Source organism: Phoenix dactylifera, unplaced genomic scaffold (genome assembly GCF_009389715.1).
Source record: "Phoenix dactylifera cultivar Barhee BC4 unplaced genomic scaffold, palm_55x_up_171113_PBpolish2nd_filt_p 000119F, whole genome shotgun sequence".
Taxonomy (NCBI): domain Eukaryota; kingdom Viridiplantae; phylum Streptophyta; class Magnoliopsida; order Arecales; family Arecaceae; genus Phoenix; species Phoenix dactylifera.
In genome coordinates this window covers 827,154-849,698 of record NW_024067687.1, presented here as the reverse complement: position 1 = coordinate 849,698, position 22,545 = coordinate 827,154, and the positions used below count along the sequence as shown (strand labels likewise).

Sequence of the window (22,545 nt, the reverse complement as noted above, 5' to 3'; positions counted from 1 at the left end):
TTAATTATGTTAGAACGATAGGTAAAGTTTTATGTCCATTCTTTTCATGTTCAAAATATGTTATCTTATTTAATGGTTTGCTTGATAAATTCAAAACATTTTTCTTTAGGGATTCATTGCTAAGTGAAGGAATCAAGCCAAATTTTGATTTTATCAAAATCAGCATGTTGGCTTTCAAACATCATTTTTAATCTTTCTGAACTTACAGTGAACTTGTTAATAAGAGATTTCAGTTGGTTAACTTCTTTACTCAAGTTTTGGTTTGTTTTGATTAAGCTATGATTTTTCTGAATCAATTCTTCTGAATTTAACCTTAAGCTTTTATTTTCAGAATTTAGTTTGTCTTGTATTTCAGCAATAGAATTTCTTTCTTTTGAAATTTGCCAAATTTAGCTTTTTAAGATTTTTATTTTTCATAGCTAATTTTCTACATTCACCATACAAATCATGGAAAGCATTTAAAAGTTCATCATAAGAAAATTCTTCATGAAATTCACTAGATTCAGATTTTACTTTATTTTCTAGTGCCATAAAACATAAGTTAGTTACCTCTTGTAGTTCATTGTTGCTTCTAGCTTTCTTGCTTTTATCTCTTTCTTCCTTTCTTCTTGCTTCCTCTTCTTCTTTGACTTTAGGAAGCTTTTGAATTTTCTTGCTGTTATTTCTTCCTCGAGTCGACTCGAGTTTACTTGGAGTCGACTCGACTGACTTGAGAGTCGACTCGAGATCTTCGGGAGACGTTTCGTTCTCAGAGGCCTAAAAGATGATTCTCTGTCCTTTTGAATTGTTCTGCCTCGGAGTCGACTCGGGCCTTGTCGGAGTCGACTCGGCTAACTTGGGAGTCGACTCGGAACTACTTGGAGTCGACTCGTTCACAGGGTCTTCAAGACTGTGTCTCTGCCTTTCAGACTGTTCTTCTCTAGGAGTCGACTCGGATAACTGGGAGTCGACTCGGCTACTGTGGAGGATTCTGCAATCTCATTGTTAGTATGCAATTGAAGCACATGTGAGCTAATCTGAGATTTATCATAAATATTTTCTAAAGTATCCCAGATCTCCTTAGCAGATAAGCATGCAGAAATTTCATTAAACTTCGTTTCATGAATAGCACAATATAATATGTTCATAGCATTAGCATTCAATTGTGCTAAGTCCTTTTCATTAATAGTTTGAGAGAGTGTGTGAAGGTCATTTATTATGATTTTCATAAATAATAGTTTTGTGATTGAATAAAAATGCGCATGGCGTGCTTTCCAATATGTGTAGTCTATGCCATTAAACAGTGGAGGCCTATCAATTAACTGTCCCTCTCCTAGAAAACTATCTATTTGAGTTGTCATGATCTTTGGCTCTTGATCGTGAGATCAACAATTAATCTTGAGCACCTGCTCTGATACCACTTGTTGCCCAAGGTGACAACCCAAGAGGGGGGGTGAATTGGGTTTTCTAAAAATTATGTTCCTAATTTTTACTTTGAATAGAATGCAGCGGAATAATAAGATGTTATTTACTTAAGCTCTAGGCAATTACAAGTAAAGCAGTGGAAGATTAAGCTAGAGCAATTATACTATGGGTTTAGGGTGCAATTGATCTAACATTAACTTATAGTTGTATGATCAATTTTAATCTATGTGTATGGTAAGAATGGAGTGGAAGCTAAGCAAATCACTTATAACTCTATAGAAAAAATCTAGAGATATTACACAATCAAGCATGAATGGAAGGCATGAAATACAGGAGATAAAGCATCACAAACACAAAGATGTATAGTGGTTCGGTGGCACCCCAGCACCTACATCCACTCCCCAAGACCTCTTGGGAATTTCACTATAATCCCTTAGATTACAGTCGGTTGTTTTACAAGCTCACAACCCAACTTGTTGTTTTGCGAGATCACAACGAACTCGGTCGGTTTTTCACAGGCTCACCGACTAGAAACCAACCGATTGTTTTCACGGGCTCACAATCCAACCCAGTTGGTTTTCCCAAAGGCTCACCAACCACAACCTTACAACGATTGTTTTCCGGGTTTCACAATCAACCCAGTTGGTTTTCCCCCAAAGGCTCACCAACCACAACCTTACAACGTTGGTTCTCCTTTGGCTCACCAACAAACCTTAAACACCGTTGGTTTTTTCCTTTGGCTCACCAACAAACCTTAACCTCTTGATTCAATCCCTTGATTGAAATCAAGTTACAAGATATTAGACTAAGAATTTAAAGCAAATACAAGCTTCTTAACTAAGCAAATATAGCAAATGTAAATAAGTAAAGAAAAGAGAAGAAGCCCTCAAACTAATTTGTAGATGGAGGAACTCGGCTTCTTCTTCACTTGCCCCCTCTTCTGATTTTGCACGAAGTAGAGGATCTCCGAGGCAGCAGCACGGATGGAGAGGAAAGCTTTGGGATTCACCTTGGATGCTCTTCTTCTCTCTATTTTACTTGAATGGCCCTTTTGTGCTTATGGAAGATTTCCTTGTAATCTCTTTCAAATCTCTTCCCTAAATGTTTTCTCCCACTTTCCATCCCCTCTTCCCTAGCTCTCCTCTTGATTTTATAGCTTTAGAGGGAGTCCCAACAAAAATCTAGCCGTTAGAGACAAAAATAGAGCCGTTGGAATCAAGAAAAAACTAGCCGTTATGCCTCCCAGCGTGGCTCGAGTCGACTCGGCTGAAGTAGGAGTCGACTCGGCTGAAACAGGAGTTGATCTGTGAATAGGTAGTCTGCCGGCACTGTAGCTGGGAGTCGACTCCTGAAGTTGGGAGTCGACTCCTGAAGTTGGGAGTCCGACTCGAGATCACTGTAGCGCAGAAAATCAACTCTCTGTCTTTTTGTTTGTTCTCAGTCGGCAGTCGACTCGTAGAGTCCCGGAGTCGGACTCGAGCACTGTTCCTTGAAACTCTAAAGTGCCAGAGTCGACTCGAAACTTCCAGGGAGTCGACTCGAGGACTATTCTTTTGAATTTTTCTTTGAATTTGCTCCTTCAACTTGAATTCTTTGAACTTGAAGCTTGGGCCAATGAATTGTAGCTTTTCTTCCAACTTTTCTTGAGAACTTTGGAGGCCTTCTTGTATTCTTCCAACTTGCTATGTTTCCTTGCAAAATAAATATCTTCTCCTTGCAACACAAACATTAGTATTTATACTTCAAGGTTTTTGTGATCATCAAAATCAATCTTTGAATCAATCTTTGGGTCATCAAAATAGCTCTACTTGTAACAGCTCTACTTCGAAAAGCTCTACCACTAACAGCTCCCCAAACAGGGTCTAAGCAAATCTCCAATGTGAGATGAGATAAAATATAAGAGAAAAATATTAGCTTGATGTTGTTGAATTGTATAGATGGACATTTATAACTCTTGCAAGCAATTGTGTTTTGAATTATAATTGCCAACTCATTAGGATTAGAGCGGCAAAACATGCTATCATCATGGAAATTGAAAAGTTTGAGAAAGTCAGACACTTTTAGATTTGGATAATTTAATAATAATTTTAATTCTAAAAAATAAAACAATTAATTTATAATTAACCTTTTCTTAATCATTTTCTCCTCATTTAAAAGATTTTAGAAGTTTTCTAATTTCTTTTTTTCTTTCTTGCTAATCATATTTTTCAAAGTCCAAATACAGTTATACTCTCTTTTCCAATGGAAAGTTGAACTTCGATGGGTGTGTCTTGGATAGTGGTAGGAGAAATGGCACTGGCTCTGTCATCATAGACCTGGATTTTAGATAGGTCGCTACGAGCGGGGTGCCAGATGTTCGCATGTTCAGATCCTGAGGCAAAGTTGAGGGCTAGTTGGGCTAGCCTCAGTCATGCACGGAGCAAGATCACTCTGTGACAGTGATTGCTAGTTCTTGGGTCGAGTTAGGGAAGCAAGCCCCCCCCCCGAACCAAGATATCTTGGCGCTTGGTTAGCGGTCGACCTCTTTTGAATGAGGCCCGTTTTTCGAGAGGCAAAATAGAGCTGTAGGTTGGATGGCTTTGTATATGGCAGATCATTCCAGTGGACTTTTTTGGTCTTCTGAGGGTCATGTTCTTGCACTTTAGAGTCTCTTATTTTTTGATTTTTTTTGGCTATATTCATACTTGGATGGTACAGTTCGCCATCACAGCCCAACAAAAAAAAAAAAAAGTCTCAGCACGTTTTAAACCAGTTAAGAGATAATTTTTATTAAAGTTACTATAATAATATTGTAAATCCTAATAAAATAATCTAATTTAGGGCTATTTTTAAATTAAAAATTAAGAGATTAAGTCACTATTATGTGAAAAATTAATACATTGATATGTTATTAGAGAGATAAATGGTCATTAAAAGAATGAAAAATTAATTTATACTAAAATTAATAATATTTTTATATATTTTATTATTGATTATTACTATAATAAAATAATATAATTTACATTATATCATAATACATTGATATGTTATTTAAATAATTTAATATTATATTAATTATATTCTATAATATATAATGTTAAATATTATATTATAATAATATAACTACATTACATTAATATTATACTATATCATGATATTTATATGTTAATACATATTATATTTTATTATATTTGTGTTAATAATACTGGTAATGTCCTTATGGTCATTTTGTCACACAAAAGTATTTTTCTCAATTTGTTTACCAAACACATTTAAAGTGCTGCAGCACTTTACAATGTAATTACAAACAACAAACAACTTTTTATAAATGCTCTACTTCAAATAGCTCTACTTGTAACAGCTCTACTTCGAAAAGCTCTACTACTAACAGCTCCCCAAACAGGGTCTAAGCAATCTCCAAGTGAGATGAGACAAAATATAAGAGAAAAATATTAGCTTTGAATGTTGTTGAATTGTATAGATGGACATTTATAACTCTTGCAAGCAATTTGTGTTGAATTATAATTGCCCAACTCATTTAGGATTAGAGCGGCAAACATCTATCATCATGGAAATTGAAAAGTTTGAGAAAGTCAGACACCTTTAGATTTGGGATAATTAATAATAATTTTTAATTCTAAAAAAATAAAACAATTAATTTATAATTAACCTTTCTTATTCATTTTCTCCTCATTTAAAAGATTTTAGAAGTTTCTAATTTCTTTTTTCTTCTTGCTAATCATATTTTCAAAGTCCAATACAATTAACTCTCTTTTCCAATGAAAGTGAACTTCGATGGGTGTGTCTTGGATAGTGGTAGGAGAAATGGCACTGGCTCTGTCATCATAGACCTGGATTTTAGATAGGTCGCTACGAGCGGGTGCCAGATGTTCGCATGTTCAGATCCTGAGGCAAAGTTGAGGGCTAGTTGGCTAGCCTCAGTCATGCACGGAGCAAGATCAACTCTGTGACAGTGATTGGCTATTCTAGGGTCGAGTTAGGGAAGCAAGCCCCCCCCCCCCCCCCCCCCGAACCAAGATATCTGGCGCTTGGTTAGCGGTCGTACCCTTTTTGAAGTGAGGCCCGTTTTCGAGAGGCAAAATAGAGCTGTAGGTTGGATGGCTTTGTATATGGCAGATCATTCAGTGGACTTTTTTGGTCTTCTGAGGGTCATGTTCTTGCACTTTTTAGAGTCATCTTATTTTTTGATTTTTTTTGGCTATATTCATACTTGGATGGTACAGTTCGCCATCACAGCCCAACAAAAAAAAAAAAAAGTCTCAGCACGTTTTAAACCAGTTAAGAGATAATTTTATTAAAGTTACTATAATAATTTGTAAATCTTAATAAAATAATCTAATTAGGGCTATTTTTAAATTTAAAAATTAAGAGATTAAGTCACTATTATGTGTCTAATTTGATTAGTTTAATTAATACTAATTTTAATATAAATATTTGTAATAAATACAAATCAGAAACAAGCTGTGAGTTCTCTGGGCGCACCATCTGTTTCTTATATAAGCAAAGATGCCCGCTCCTGGCCCATGGAATGTTAGGTGAGTAGTCTCTGGGCGCACCATCTGTTTCTTATATAAGCAAAGATGCTCCGCTCTGGCCCATGGAATGTTTAGGTGATAGTTGATTGTATCCCGTGAAGAAGGGTTTGGTGTGGGCTCTGGGTTGCAGGTCTGGTGACGAGAGGTTAGGACGGTGGCAGCCGGCAACCACTCTTTTATGAGAACTGGCTCTAGATTTTAAAGGGCAACTTGTCTTTTTTTTGATGAAGTTAAAGGGCAACCTGTCAAAAGGTTTTCTTCTTAGTGATTTCAGCGTTTGGAAGTCCAACGGAATTATATTAAAAAAACATGATTTGAGTGATGGACTGTCCTCAATCAGCTCAACGTAGCATGGACAAAGGGATTAATTAGCATAGAAGAAATCTGAATAAAATAATCTTAATAAAATAATCTAATTAGGGCTATTTTAATTTAAAAATTAAGAGATTAAGTCACTATATGTGTCTAATTGATTAGTTTAATTAATACTAATTTAATATAAATATTGTAATAAATACAAAGGTCTCATCCAAAATGACTAGTTAAAAAATATTATTTGATTTCTTGATCCATAGAAGCATCCAAGATATATCCAAAGAATAACTGATATGGGATTAAACACACGCATGTCCATCTATTCAAATCTAATCATAAGCACCACGACCGTGGTTAGCCCCAGTAAATTTGTGCTGCAGTATCTTCTAGTCTATATAAATTATAGGCCGATTCGCTCTAATACCATTGTAACAATACATAACTTCATTCAAAATGGCTAGTCAAAAAGTATTATTTGATTTTCTTGATCTTATATAAGTATTAAGATCTATCCGACGAATAATTGACATGGGACTAAATATATCTCCGTACGAGTTCTTATAAAATAATGTAGTGTCTCTTCTCCTTCGTAGCAAAAAAAGAAAAAAAATAAAAAAATAAAGAAGTATTCACGATCCACGTGGGGTCCATCAATTTGAACGGGGCGATACCAGTCCGGACGCATGTGGGCCTGGTCCGACTTTTGCAGCAGTTCCGTGAGATGTGCATACACCGGATTCCAGGACCAACGATACCTGGCGCCATCAGCCGCTCGGATGGTTCGGAGACAATATGGCCCACGCTGCATGCACCATGTGCACATCATCAGCTACAGCCGCTCGTTTCTAAAACGGTGCATTAGGATGCGCGCTTTGATGATGGGTCTACCAGAAACTAACGTTGTGATTTGGTAGCGTGTACGGCAACGTGATGCAGAATATAATTTCTCGTCGGGTTCGGGTGGGCGAGCCGGGAGCGCCGCCTCCGTAACCTAATGAAAAGCCCTAAATAGCCTTTTACCAAAAAAAAAAAAAAAAAGCCCTAAATAGCCCCCGACGCCTCCCCTATATAAGCGCTCGCGAGCCCTCCCAAACCCCTCCAAAGCCCTAATTCTCTCTTCGACTAGGGTTTTGCCGTCCCCTTCCCATTCTCCCCTCTCTTTCTTCTCTTCGACCTTTTCTCTCAAGAGAAACCCTAAGCCGCTCAAGGTTAAGAGAAACCCTAAGTGTAGTTTTCTCCTTGTGGCTTTTTCGTATCCCTGGCAAATCTTATCTCTTGCTCTTTCTTCTTTTCGGTTATGTATTGTTGATTCGATTAGTTTTTGTTTCATTTTTCTTTGTCTCCGGGTATCGATTTCTGGTTCACTGATTTGCACTAGAGGTGTAGTTCAATTTCAAGAGGTTTAGTGTAGCGGTTGAGAAAGAATATTTTTCTAGTGTATTGCTCCGAAGCATAAAAGATGTCTCATTTATGTCGATGTTTTTTATTTTTTTTAAGAATATTTGTGCAGTTGAAGATAATATTTGCTTTTTTAATTTTTTCTAATAACCGGGATTAGTCAGGATTCATGCATATTTTATGTTGTTGAGTGTCTATTAAAATATTGATCATATATTTTTATTTGAAGTCTGGTTCGCATCTTCTCCATGAAGGTGAGACTCTGATACGACTTTGTGAGAAAGTTACAGTTTTCATATTGTATAGTTGTATTCTTTTTTAATACTTATGTTGATTTCTACGAACGAGCAAACAGCATCACTATTACATTTTTTTTTAATGGTAGATTTTTTTGCTTTTTTTCTCTCTCACTAGAAATGTTTTCTTTTCTTTTTTTAGCCAGTAACTTGATGTGCAATGAAAGAAAAAATATATTGTTCAATTTCTCATGTTCTCTTTGTTTTGTTTCTCAGGGTGTTTCATCTACATTCTAATATCATTAAAATGGGCAAGTCAAGCAAGAAATCCAACTTGAGTATTGACAACCATCATTCAGAGCTATTTCTCTACGTAGGCAATATTTGATTCTGCTCGAGTTTTCTACGAATGCATTTCTGTCATGCAGGTTGCTGCAGCTCCTGCGTCGGTCCTCCTGCAAAATCTGCCCAAAAAAGGTGTTTTTCTTCTTTCATAATGTATCTATATATTTATCTTACAGGTTTTGTTGTTTTGGTTATCTTTGTTCTTTTTGATTCTAAGAGATCTGTTTGTTCTTGAAATTCAGGCAAGAGGATGCTGAGGAAGCAATAGAAAAACCAGTTAGCTCAAAGAATGCAAAAAAGAGAGTTGAGGAGGTGTTCTGAAGAAGGGGGACAATAAGAAGTCAAAGAAAGTCTCACAAAAGCCTCTGCGAAAGAAGAAAGCCTGAAAGCAGCAGTTCTGAGGATCAGACTTTCTTCAGAATCTGAAGAAGAGGTAATTTATTTTATTGACCTTTTCTGTTGTTAACCAGTAGGTTGAGGAAATTGATTTTACTGACGTTCTTGCGCCTGTTAAATATTTTCCATGGTAATATTTAATGATCCACAACTTGTAGGGCACATAGTAATCTTGCTGACCGATAGAGTTGCTGTTTGATGCTTCAAAGCTTGCCTGCAGTTTTAAATAGCTATGTTAGTAATGGTTGTGTAAGTGAAGAATCTGTAGTTGTAGTGTCCTGGTAACGTCAGAGCAGATCAATAGAGTTTAGCAATCATACTAACTTCAGTAAATCTGTAGTTGTAGTGTCCTGGTAATGTCAGAGCAGATCAATAGAGTTTAGCAATCGTACTAACTTTCAGTAAATTTGACTTCTTGGCCTGTCTGAGCTTTCAGAGCTTGACTCTATGTGGAAGGGTGGTTGTTTATTGTTATGCAACATGCTATAAAATTGCATGATAGTAAAAGTAACATGTTAATATCAAGGTAGGGCTGCGCCCTAGGGTTTACCAATTGTTCTAGTAACGATTATCATATGCGATCATACGGGCGTCTGCTTTTGCTTAGATGGGGCTTGGATCATCTCTCATGAGCTTGTTGTACATGAACTTCTTCTGCAAATTAGCAAGAACATGCCAACATAATAATTTTTGGAGTTTTTATCATCTATGTTTTGATATAAATTTATGGATCCTTTTTGTTTATTCATAGTTCATGCCTGTTAAGATCTAATTGCTTAGCCAAAGCAAAGCCTGACAAATATCTATTCACATCCATTAAATTTTGTGTTTTGCCTATTTTTCTCCGTCACTGATTCTTTCAAGCATTCATAATATCCTATATTGATAAAAGATTATGAAATATCTTCTGTTGTTCTTTCTAATTAGTTTGCAGGGTTACTGGTTTCATTTCAATGCTTCGTGATATTTTTGAAACCTTTTACTGTTGCTACTTCCCCCCCTCGTGGTCTTTGTAATGTGATCATTCTGTTTTAATGATGTGCATTTGTTTGTTATTAACGCTTATGCATGTGCTGGATGCTAGACATTTCTGAAACTTGAATATGGAATAATTGTGTTGCAGGTTAAAGTTCCACTTAAGAAGACCATTAAACCTGTCAAAGCGCCTGCAAAGGAATCTAGCAGCAGCAGCAGTGAAGATCATCTTCTGATGATGTAAGGAGGATTTGCATCTTCTACGTTGGCTGTTGAAAGTCCCTTTCTTGTTGCTTTCTAGATACCTCATAGTGGTCTGATGGTGGTCTGTTTTCTTATTCTGGATGCATTTACTATATACCTCATACTGGTGACAGGAACCTGTAAAAAAAGCTGCCGCTCCTGCTAAAAAGATCGCACCTACTGTTACTAAGAACGGTTTAGATGGTGTGTTAGCTAAGAAAGGAAAGCCAGAGAGCAGTTCTGAAAGTGATTCTGATGATGAAGATGTGAGTCTGCACTCTGATCTTCTGTGTTCTTTCAAATCCTTGGTACCTTCTATTTTTCAATATAAATAAAGTTCAACATTGGAAACCATTTTCTATTTGAACATGAGCAGCAATTACTTATCTCAGATAAACTCCTTTACCTATTTCCATTGTAGTTTTAATTAAATTTGTCAACAACATTTATCACAAGTTCAAAAAAATGTGGCATATTTAGTTGATGAAATCCCTGATGATGCAATTTCAGGAACCTACTAAGGTGATTGCCCCATCAAAGAAGTTGCCAGCAACTGGAGCTAAGAATGGCGCACCTGCAAGATCTAAAGAGGAAGAATCAAGTGACAGTTCAGATTCAGATAGCAGTTCAGATGAGGATGCTGTAAGTAACTCGATTGCTCACTGATTCTATGTTATCTGAAGGCTAGAAGGGATTTTAGGCTTGTCATTCCCAATTCTACTTTTGCAGCTCTTTTGATGAAACTTGCTGCTTCAATAAAGAACCTCGTATAGCTTGATCTTTCTCCTTGAGGAAGAAGAAATACCTAAAATAGAGTAGCAAGATAGGAGGAAGAAGCAACAAGAAAGAACTCTCATAGAAATATGAGACTAGAACTAGAAATCAATCAATTCAAGATGCTCTTTACAATGGCTAGACATCCTTATTTACAGTTGTAGGACCCTTGAATTTTCCTAAAAATGTGTCCACATTCATTTCTTGTAAATAGGAAACAATATTCTCTATAATATGCCTCTAGATGAGATTTATGACTCATCTTGACATACCTGATTGGAGATGATCTCTGACTTATCTTAATATCGCTTGATTGGATAAGATCTTAGGCTTATATTCCTATAGTAGCAGCCTTATATAACTGATTTAGGCTTGTACCCAATGTAAACCCTTTTTCCTTGGTAGCCTTTGACATATATTAGTTCATGTATATGTCAGCCAAGTCCATGACATGTGCATCAGAGAGGAGATTACTAAGCTCTATAGTGGATATGAGCATTGGGGTGGCTAGATTTAAGCAGTATTGCTAGATCGAAGTCTCTAGTTTCCCTTCCTCTTTTCTCCTTTATATCTTTCCCCTCACATGCAAAAAAAAAAAGAGAGCCACTGGGACTCTTCTTTCACTCTTCTTCTCACTTGTCTAATATTGGTGGATGGTGGCTCACCTCGTCCCTAGCTTTTCATACTGGCCTGTAACAACCAAGGCAACTAAATTTTACATGTAGTAAAGCCCTAGACTATCCCAGTACTTGCTATCTTACTGGTCTGATCCAGGACAAGCTAGATGGACCAATACCAATCAAAATATTAACCCATGGTTAGCATTGATACTTTAATGAATATGAAAATATATTTATGCTTCCTGGAGATATTAGTCATCCTACTTCCTCTAGACAATTCAATTTGAAGATAATTTCCTCCGTGTCCAAGAAGAAACCTGAATCAAGTGATAGCTCTTCCGAGAGTGATTCTGACAAGGATGATGAGGTACACAAGCTATTGTTTTAAAATAACTTTAGAATAAATTTGTTGACCCTAAAGGCAGCATTTGGTGAGGTAGTAAAGCCCTTATGCTTGTCAAACAGCATCCTACAAACTGCATAAACAAGGAATAGGTATTGCTGGTCAAACTTGCTTACTCCAGGCCTATTATGTTTCAAAGGGCTATTACTGTCATACAATCATACCTTGTGCTTGCCCCTCCTATTTGTTTCTTCTGGACAAAACCACCATCAACCAAATGCTATTCCAGACATTGGAGGCAAGTGAAAAATAGAATTAGGTTATGACATAACTTTTAGCTGTTCCAGTGTGCATAACTCTCAGTCCCTTCCTACTCCCTCGTCCATATTCTGGAGCTAAATTCATCTGAAGTGTGCTGTCTATTTCCAATTGTCATTATTTGATGAGTGTTATCACTCAATTTTTGCAGGAGTCACAGCCAAAGCTGGTGCACCTGCAAACAACCACTTGCATCATCAAGAATGGAACTCTTGGTGCCTTAAATACTGAAGAAACATCCAGTGAGACATCAGAGAGTGAATCTGATGGTGAAGAGGTAATGGTCTATCCTTTTCTGTAAAGGGAATATAAATCATTTCCTAAATCAAGTGTCTGACGTTGGAGAGAGTTCCTGATAAATGACAATCTTATAATTCAAATAAGTCCTGCAACTAAATTACCATCTAAGAACTTTAGTATTACCACACATTAACAATTTTTTTCTTATGATGTATATTTTCGACATAGTAGAAACATCCCACTTCTAGCTGGAGATATGATTTTCGGTTTTAAGATCCGATGGAATTCTTGTGTTATTGCTTCCTTCAATTTCTGTTCTACTTGTAAATCTGAATCTCATTCTAAATGTATATTGATGCAGGAAACACCGGCAAAGGTTCCTGCCAAAAAGCAGGCTGTCACTGTGAAGAAAGATGTTCAGCCAGTAATGTTCATCTATCCTGTCTGCCATTTTATATATTTGGCCTTGTTTATTGCATTATGATATGGATCTTCTCGTTGCTGGATAGGGCGTTCTCTTTTCTTTTATAGTCAAATCATAACCCTTCTGCAACAGCTGGTTACCCAACTTGTTCTTGAAGTTCCTGTTTAATATTGTCTTGCGCAACAATCTGGAAAAATTAGGACTCGGTCGCGATGTCTATTTATGCAATTCTTGTGAACATAATTTATTTTAACCTGTCTATCAGGTTATTATATGTGCAAGTGAAATCAAATGAGATACGGAAGGATGGAGAGAAAATTGGCTGTTTGAAAAGTGAGAACCACAATGCATGAAACACTGTTTGAATGTTAGGGTGTGGATGTAGGAATGCTGTTGTCATCAGTCATCCCTTGCCTAAAGGACGCTGATATATTAAGATTAAGACATTTCCTGTTATTTCCCACTTTATGTCTTTGTTCCATAATTTTTTTTGCAACCTTTTCAGATTAATGTAATTTGATTCCTGTGAATTGCTTCCTGTGGTCCTCGAGTCCATAGATGTTTGGTGGTGACATCTATGATTTGTCCTACTTATAGTTTTGTTCTTTAAATGACCATATTTGTCATTGTATGTTCATGTAAATATCATGCTTTTTATGTTTACTTTTCTGATTTTATTCTATTTTACTTGATGCAAGCATCTGTTTCTAGATTGAGAACTTGTGGTGAAAATTTTTCTGGTACTACTTAAATTGAAGCCTTGGTTTACCTTTTCATAATTAGTAGTTCTTAGACATGTTTTTTACATTCTACTCCAGTTCAGTTGCTTCTACATGACATAAATTGAACTCTGTGGTAATTCACATATATTATCATATTCAGTTGCCTCTACATGACATAAAATCTTAACATTATTTTTAACCATCTGGATCCAGAAATCACAGCATAAAACCAAAGTAGATCAAAGATCTGAAGAGAGTTCCGATGAGAGTTCTGATGAGAGCGGTGAAGAACCACAAAAAAAGAAGCTGAAGGTTCCGGTAGTGTTTAGTTTTTGATTGGTCGTGATCTATTCTTTGTAGCAGCTCTGGCTTTCCATGCGCATTCTGTTATCCTGACTATTATTCATATTTAGGGTACCGTTCCTGGAAATGTCAACAAGCCAACTGCAAAGCCTGTTAAAAAAGAAAGTAGCAGTGATGAAGATGAGGATGACAGCTCTGAAGAAATTTCAGATGAGGAGCCTTCAAAACCAGAACAAAATAAAAAGGTAATTGCCATAAAACTGTTGTTGCAATTGAAAAATAAAAAAGAGATTTTTAGTACTGTTTCCTGATTATTGTTGTCTGTTGCCTGTATCTCTGGATGCTAGGCAATGAAAGCATCTGCAGAGAGCAGCAGTTCTGAAGAGGAGGATTCTTCTGATGAGGAGAGTGAAGATGAACAGCCGATGAAGACTCTGCAGAAGAAGGTAATATTGTTATGTTATGTGATCTGTTGATCAATATTTGTTGCTTATGTGAAGGTAATATGTTCATATTATATTTGTTGCAAAATGAATATATTGAAGTACTGTTTGCTTATAATTTGTTGTCTGTTGCCTGTATCTCTTGAATGCTAGCCAACCAAAGCATCTGCAGATAGCAGTAGTTCTGAGGAGGAGGATTCTTCCGATGAGGAGAGTGAAGATGAACAGCCGATGAAGACTCCACAGAAGAAGGTAATGTTGTTGTTTATGTGAAGTCTTGGTTAATATTTAATGTGAAGTGAAACTATGAGAAGTTGGGCACTGGTCAGAGAACCTATTGGTTTGGTTTTTCATTAAGTAAAAGATAAAGATTGATTGATGATGGTTGCAGGTTTTTCCCTGTACTGAGCTGGTTCAGTTGGATTGTTAACACATGATGTTGGGTGGGTCATGTATTAGTTAATCTGAGTAATTATTTTATGGCCATTATGAAGTGACAGGCAACAAATGTCATACCTGTCTAGGTGCTCGCTTTCAATGTAAGAAGGTTTTATTTGTAGACTAGCATGCTTTATCTTTTGGGAAAAAATATTTGAAAAATCTGACCAGTTTTAAAATTTGATATCAGTTAGTCTAAATCTATAGCAAAATTTTTGTTTTGTAACTTGGAAATCATTAACATTCTCTTCACATGATTCTGGTGCACTTATCACTCTTCTTTGATGAAATCATATTGCATTCTGCAGTCTGTAATCATTCTCATGAGAGCCTGTTGTATACCTAGAGACTAGAGTAGAAAAATTTAAGTGTGCCACCATTTGATAATTCCCAGGTCTTTCACTCAGACAATGGCAAAACGCCGTCCAAATTGATTCTCTTATAGTATTTGTTTATTTCAACACTAATATCAATGCTTGACTATCAGTTGCTAGTGTACTTTGGGATTCTGTTCTTGGTTGTTGACATTGGTTAAATTTTGTTTTGCAACGTGGGTCTTAAATTCTATCTTTTTGTGCAGCACAAGCATAATCCATTTGTACTGCTTAATTCTGTATGTGAGCAATTTCTTATCCTGATTTTGAATGGATGGCAAGAGGTGTTGGACAATCTCAATGCTGTCATATAATATTTTTCAACGCAGAGTGCTCTCCCATTATTTGGGCATTGCAAATTATTAGTGTTGTTTTTCCTTTTGGCTGTCAATTTTTGTTGGTGTCAACATTTAATATTTCACTTGGAGTTACTGGATTTGAGCTTCTTTTACCCCTTCTTTCATGTATGCTTTTTTTAATTAATTCCAAGTATGCTTGTCCAACAATATGGACTTTAATAGATTATTAAAGTTTGATCAATGGCTGCAATAACAGCTCATCAAGCCTTTTCGTTTAATTTGGGTTTAGCATTATTTTTGTGTCTATATTTTCTGTATCGTGCGCTTTCACATCTGTGAAGTACTGTCTTTTATTATTTATTATTTTCTCTAAATGTTTAAAACATGCAGGACTCGGATGTGAAGATGAAAGAGTACCATCAGCAAATGCAACAGCAAAACTGACGGCTACAAAACTGACAAGAAGGCGGTAATTTACTCATCCAAGTTGTTTAGTGGTGTGTTGGTTTTCCAAATGTGCAAAACTGATTTTAATGCTATTCAATGTAGCCTAAAACTCCTAGCAGTCAGATATCTGGATCAAAAACAATATTTGTTGGAAACCTGTCCTATGATGCTGGACAAGATGATGTGTATGTATCACCTTTGAGTCATTTGCATATTTTTACTTGTGCACATGTTTGATATACTTTTTCATTTCAGGGCTGAATTCTTCAAAGAGGCAGGGGAGATTGCTGAAGTTCGTTTGGCTGTCGCTGATGATGGACGCTTCAGAGGATTGGTCATGTTGAATTCACCACTGAAGATGGAGCTCAGAAAGTAATCTTTTTTGTTCTATTTTGTAGTAGTGAATTATTCTTTAGCACCTAATGTAGATTGCATGATTTTCTTCTTTAACCTGCTATGTTTAAATTTTCACAATTCACATATTTTTTTTAAATAATCGCCTTCAGAAAGTTCTTGTTAAAAAGCTTGCCGTTAGGAGATTACCTCAATTTTTTCCCTTCATCTGGAAATTATTTGATGTCAGGTTCTCCAAATTTTGTCTCTGAACCAGGGCCATCATGAGTACATGAAGTTGTTCATTGTCTTCTACATTTAGCACTAATAAAACTCATCTCTGATCCTTTTATAGGCACTTGAAATGAATGGCATGGAACTATTGGGACGTGCAGTAAGACTTGATGTGGCCAATGGAAGGGGCGCATATACCCCTTACAGCGGGTATTGTCTTTCCTTATTTCTTAGGATTTTTTTGTTCTTATACTGCTGATTGTCAAAACCTGTTTATTGGTAAATGTAATATAACCCTGTAAATAAGTTGGGTTACATTATCTTTAACTGCTTCATGTTTTGAAACATTTATGCAGATGAGTTTTATGCTTACTCTAATTAACCTATTCAAGCCTTTTGTTTTTTCCTGATGTTTAGAGGTCAAAAGTTTCTAGGTGAATGACGTCTATTGAGATGATTAATAATCCTATCTCTTATAGTCAGACAAAAAGTCAATCATGTGTGCTAGTGCATGCATGTTCATATGCATGTCTACTGATACACACTATTCCTTTGCACTTATGACTATTAACTAATGTTAGGTGCCCTATTTTTTCAAGGCATGGCATAGAAGTTTATGTTTGGCACCTACTCTTCTTATAGCTCAATGTCTGAAAAAAGGACTTCCAGAAAAAAAATGCACAGTATATGCCCCACTTTTTATTATTGCAGATGCCACTTGTTGCATTCTTTGTGTGTATTTGCAGGAAGGATGGTAATTCTTACGAAAAAGCTGGGAAAGTCCAAGCTATACTATATCGTAAAGGGTTTTGATAAATCCCCTGAAGAGGATCAGGTTTTGTTTTAATTTAATCAATCTAATCTTGAATCTCTGTGTGCTGTATTAATTTTGAACTTATTGCAGATCCGGAGCTCCCTTCAAGAGCATTTTGGGTCTTGTGGAGAGATTACTCGTGTTTCCTTACCAAAGGACTACGAAACTGGTGCTTTCAAGGGTCCGTTTATATTGTATTAGTTTTGAAATCTGCTTGTATCTTTATATGTTTGGACTGCAAAGTTTTCTTCTTTTTGAAAATATATTTCTTTTATTTGGTTAGAGATATGTGCATCTATTTGCAAGCTCTTTTGCTTCTGCTAAATTTCTCTCATGTAATCCATGCCAAGGCATATCAGCTGATCATTTCTTTTATTCTCTTTGTTTTTTTAGCTTTCTATCTTACTGAAGAGTGGCGAGGGCTACGGGGTTCAGGAGAGTTTATTATTTTTATGTTTTTGTAAAATGAATATGACACTTCACTAAAAATTCAATCTACAATTTACATCTTCAGCTGGCCCTCTAATACAAGGTATAGTTTAGTTGGGCACTCCAGAGTGTATAATGTGGTGGGTATAAAACGATAAATTTAGAATGGGAGCTGTATCTTCATGCAGAAATCAGATGTCTATTTTTGTACTTTGTCAATCATTTCTGTATGCTCATATTTGTTGATACTCCAACTATATGGAACTTGGAAATGTCATTGGACAAATAGCCAAACTTGTATCGGGTAAGAGATAAGAAGTGTTGGAGAGTGGGAGGCCTTTTTTTCTGTTCTGCTGCATCCTTTGGCTCTTTGATTGTAGTTGCTTTGCCTGATTATCTTGCTTGTATTAAGGGGCAGCTTTTGGTTGCAGGATGGCATACATGGATTTTGGGGAGCAAGATGCCTTTTCGAAGGCTCTGGAACTCGATGGGTCTGAACTTGGGGGCTACTCATTAACAGTGGATGAAGCTAAGCCAAGAGGTGACAGCCGTGATGGTAGCTGGAGTGGTGGCAGGGATAGCTCAGGAAGGGGTGGTGGCAGATTTGGAGGCCAGCGTGGTGGACGTGGTGGTAGAGGTGGCGGTGGCAGGGACGGTTTGGAGGTGGCGGTGGCAGGGGACGGTTTGGAGGTGGCGGTGGCAGGGGACGAGGAGGAACCCCTAACAAGCAAAGTTTTGCTGCAGCCAGTACAGGTTAGTGATCCTGCTCTTAATAGCTATTACTTCTATGTCAGAAAAATTGTTGACAATCAGCACCAGCAATAGCAGAAGCATTATATTGATGCGATTACTTTTTACAGGGAAGAAGACGACCTTCAGTGATGACTAGAGGGAGCACTTCTTCGTGAATTTTCCGCTAGTGCAGATCCCAGTTTCATCCCCTACCTAGTGAAATATAGCTTTAGCGGAGTATCGTTATTCTGTCTTTAAGATTTGTCTGTTGAATTGGTTTTGTAACTCACCGGCAACTTTTGACATTGGTGGTTGTCTACTTTTTGTGATTTTGAAACTTGGAATTCAACTGTGGGAAGTAGTTAATATTTTGGATTCAGTTTTGTGGCTTTCCTGCGATTTGATTTTACCAAAGTGGTATCGACATTTGTGACTCCATCTTCGTGTTTATTTGGTCGACAGGAGACCACCATTTAGAGGGATGTCATGTGCTTTTTCCATTACCAGTGTGATCGGTGCATGGAGTTAGTTGATATATTTCTAATAGTTAAAGAAAAGTAGATAGTAATTTGGAGTTGTTTGATAAAAATATATACTTTTACTATGGTGCTCCCTATATATGGTATAATAATGCTTGCCTAACAATTGATGTCTAATTATTAGGCAGCATAATTGCACTCATCTACCTGTATTCTCACATTGTCTCTATGGATGTAAGTCTTATCTTGCTATCCATGTAATATGTGATTTCTTGGTGGTTTATCGGCAAAGAGGTACAATATGTATTGCCGCATCACGGTTTTGGTCTTGAATAGTGTATGAACAGGAGGTTGACGTTTGATCAATGCAGTACTCTCTAATCTGCCTGCATGCTCCACTTATTGGATGTTAGGATGCCCTATCAAGAGGATAGATAATTTCAATGGTTTTTTCTGGGGAAAGTACGGAAAGATGGATGGACACCCAGCTTAGCAGAAATTTTGGGGTTCAACGGGCCCAGCTGATCCGTCACTGCCCCTGATCTCGCCCCGAACCTGAAGAGAACTAAATTTTTTAAGTTGGGATGGGGTTATACATAGATTGACTTCCATTGGCTCCGAAGGGTCGGGGTCCAAAATTAGAACTAGAACAACAAATTGGTTAGATTGGGATCATTTATGATCCGGTTTGATCTAGCCCATTTATATCTCCAAGTATGATGACAAGAAAGTAGATATGATAGGAGACAAAAGTCAAGCTATTCATTCATTTGAGCTTATAAAATAGGAGCATGAGAATGATAAATGCTTCTGGTTCTTTATATGACACCTTTATGAGAGTATGTGAGGGGGCAAAAGCCAGTTGAAGATGGTTATGCTACCTTGTATAGTACAATGAAAGAAGCTAGGATGGCAGGTGGGAAGGAAGAAAACAGACAGGAGACAAAGTAAGATCAAATATGCGGAGGATTCGAAAAGAATCGAATGCTCGGGTGTTAATTTGAAGCAAAATACGCCATTTGTTATTTTCGAAGATTGTTAATTGCTGTCCTATTTAGATGCATGTTATTTTAAGTATACTTGCTAGACCTTATTTCATGAGTTCAATGTAGTGGGGCAACACGAATCCTCTGAAATTTTCACAGGAGGGTTAGCTGGCGACAATAAAAATAAATCTATGTACCGTGATGCCTTACTAAAAATGAGTTTTAATGGGAACTTAATTGTGAGAAGATCCATGCGTATACCCTCTCATTAAGTGATGGTTTGGGTGTAAAGAAGGGTGTTTATTGAATTCCCATTAAAAATATAAAAAGAATGTCTCGACTCCGTTGCAACTGAAACTCTCCCCTCTCCAAACAACCTTAACTATAGTGCATGGTTTCTATGGCTTCTAACATGAAGCATGGTGAGGTAGTATGGCTTGAGGAAAAAGCAGATGGCAGGTCCTTCCACCGATAAGACTACTATTGTGTGATTTGTTGACATGCGCCTCTCATGTTAAAATGACAATCTTAGCTAAAATTTTTTCGCTTTTCGTTTAAGTCAGCCTGACCTAATGTACAGGGAGGGCTTGGTTTGGCTAACATGGGTTTAGCTTAAGTCGATAGGTTTTAATATCGAAGCAGCTAACTTACTTACCTTTTCGAGGCTTGTGTTTTCGACCTAACACAAATTCAAATTAGTTACCTAATCTTATTTGAACTCGTATCTCTATCTATTCTAACTTAATTTCCAACAAATATCTAATTGAGTATGCCAAGGTGGCACAAAAGATGAAATGCTTTTTTATCTTATTTGAAAAGTTTCCAAAGAAGGGCTGCTAGATTCCGATTTGATAGAATATACCTAGAATCTTCCTCTCTCAAAAGCATATTAAAAAGGGTATATATGGAATATAATCAAATTAAGAATTTGGTGCAGCCAGCAGAGAAGAGAAGGGGGACGTAATATATACATAATCACGGTAGTCAATTCGTTAAAGACTATAATAACTTGGATGTGTACATTGACTCATCCTCGATAAAGCTTGTGTTTCCTTCCCTTTCTAGCGCTCCCGGGGTAAAAAAAGTCCAATACGTGCACAGGCAGAGAGAGAAAAAGATGATCTTGATCTTAAGAAAGGAAAGGAAGGGAAACAGACAGGCGCCAGCAGCACGTTGCCTCGGCTTCCCCTACTCAGCGACCCTACTACTCTGTCCAAAGCCCATCCGGCAATTCCGACGACCATGGCGCGGGAAGGCAACCAGGAAGCCCGTCTACTTTGACCCCGGTCGACCTCCGGGTTCCTACAGTGGAGAAGAGGGGACAGACTCGTGGTGCCCCACTCCCCCAACCCGTTGTGCCATGGGCGACCGATCCCTTTCCCACTCCTCGGTGGGGAGCAACTCGTCGGTGTGGTCTCCAAGGTGGAGGACCAACCGATTCCAAGATGATGAAGACGACGCTTACGACGATGATGATGAAAATTAAGAAGGGTGCTCCTTACAGGCGCTACTTTATATGGATCTTAGTTTTCCTTATCGCCATTGGCGTAGCAGCCTTGGTTTATTGGAGCATAAGTCTCTCTCACCGTCCCAAGATTACCATGAAGGTGAATTCCCTATCCTCTTCAGCATGTTTGTTCCCTCTTTTTGCTTCAACCGGAAATAACATAATAAACTTCTATGTTTTTTTCCCTTTATCTTAGAAAATTTTTGAAACAGTATATATTCATGGTTTGTTACTTTCGTTGTTGTGTTTGAGATATAACCATTCTCCGAGTTGTGTTTTTATGGATGGTTCATTATGGATTTTTCTGTTCTCTTCGTATATGGACCATCACGTACGTTTGAAGACTTCCTCGTCCATACCGGATTGCATGCAACTTCTGGCCGACCATGATTTGGTGCTGAACTCCACGGTGGAGTTGCCTGCGCCATCGACGCCAATGGATCTCAAATTCCTTGAACTCACATTGGCCAGAGGGAAAGTATGCACCATCGCTCCATATTCAATCTCTCCAAAGTTTTCTTCCTCCTAGATGTTGGATGAATTCCTTGTTCTGTGACTGATTTGGCACTCCTTTATATATTATGATTCTTTTATAGATGGATGGTATCTACCTATCTAAGGGGAGCCAGAGGAACGTCAACGTGGCAGCGACAACAAACGACATCTCTGTCTATGGTGCTACGACAACGTGGCCGGATAACATTTTTCTCATATTTGTGAGGTAAGCATTTGTCAATCTAAATTTAAAATTTAAACCAGGCTGATTTGCACACCGTGAAGTAGGCACTTCAGAGCCTTTTGCACTTGTTCTCGTGCCTTTATGAGGTGCCAGCGCGGTAGACATTTAAGACCTTCATGAAATAGCCATTAAGGCCAATATGGGCCTACCTAGACCGAGCCTATAAAAAGGCTCGAAAGTCCAGGGTCTCGGCCATAAGAGACAGGTGTCACAGGTCAAACCTCTGCTAGTTGTGCTTAGACTAGTTTTGCTTTTCTTCTAAAGGAGGTGTTTCAAACCCTTACACGCGTTGTTGCTGAAGCCTTTATGAAGCGCCAGAGTCTAAGGCCTTTATGAGAGCTGGTGTAATTATATGGGCCTCGCCGAGAGTTACCAGGGCTGGTGCCCCAAATCCTATTCTTAGACAAAACAGATAGATCAGGCCTGTGCTAGTTGTGTGAATTCTACTTTTATTCTCATTCCTTCTTTAGAGCTTTGTTACTCTTCTCCTCTCTCGACCATTGCGTTTTAGAGATTTTTGCATGTATTATTGGGCCTTTTGAGGTGCCAGTGCAGGCAGCATGGCTTTAAGGATCTAGGAGACAGCTATTCAAGCTTTATGGGCCTCTCCTACGGTTTATCTAGACCAAAATCTCTGAAATGGCCCTAGGTTAGAGCTGATCAAAATTCGGGCCGGGCTCGGCGCCGGGTCTACAACAGG

The 22,545-nt window shown here is 37.6% G+C and overlaps 1 protein-coding gene across 1 annotated transcript; it reads left to right on the top strand.

Annotated features, from left to right (window-relative positions):
* The first annotated feature begins 8,478 nt into the window (after positions 1 to 8,478).
* Positions 8,479 to 18,528, top strand: LOC103705592 (nucleolin 2-like). Its single transcript, XM_039116681.1, is given in 21 exon segments — positions 8,479 to 8,666; positions 9,753 to 9,844; positions 9,982 to 10,113; positions 10,358 to 10,489; positions 12,053 to 12,179; positions 12,504 to 12,566; positions 13,502 to 13,606; positions 13,702 to 13,836; positions 13,939 to 14,037; positions 14,188 to 14,286; positions 15,536 to 15,580; positions 15,582 to 15,614; positions 15,695 to 15,777; positions 15,848 to 15,921; positions 15,924 to 15,964; positions 16,281 to 16,369; positions 16,906 to 16,947; positions 16,949 to 16,994; positions 17,064 to 17,154; positions 17,833 to 18,155; positions 18,263 to 18,528. Coding segments are annotated over 18 exon segments (1,620 nt in total). The 5' UTR covers positions 8,479 to 8,666; positions 9,753 to 9,844; positions 9,982 to 10,113; positions 10,358 to 10,412; the 3' UTR covers positions 18,311 to 18,528.
* Positions 18,529 to 22,545: the final 4,017 nt, after the last annotated feature.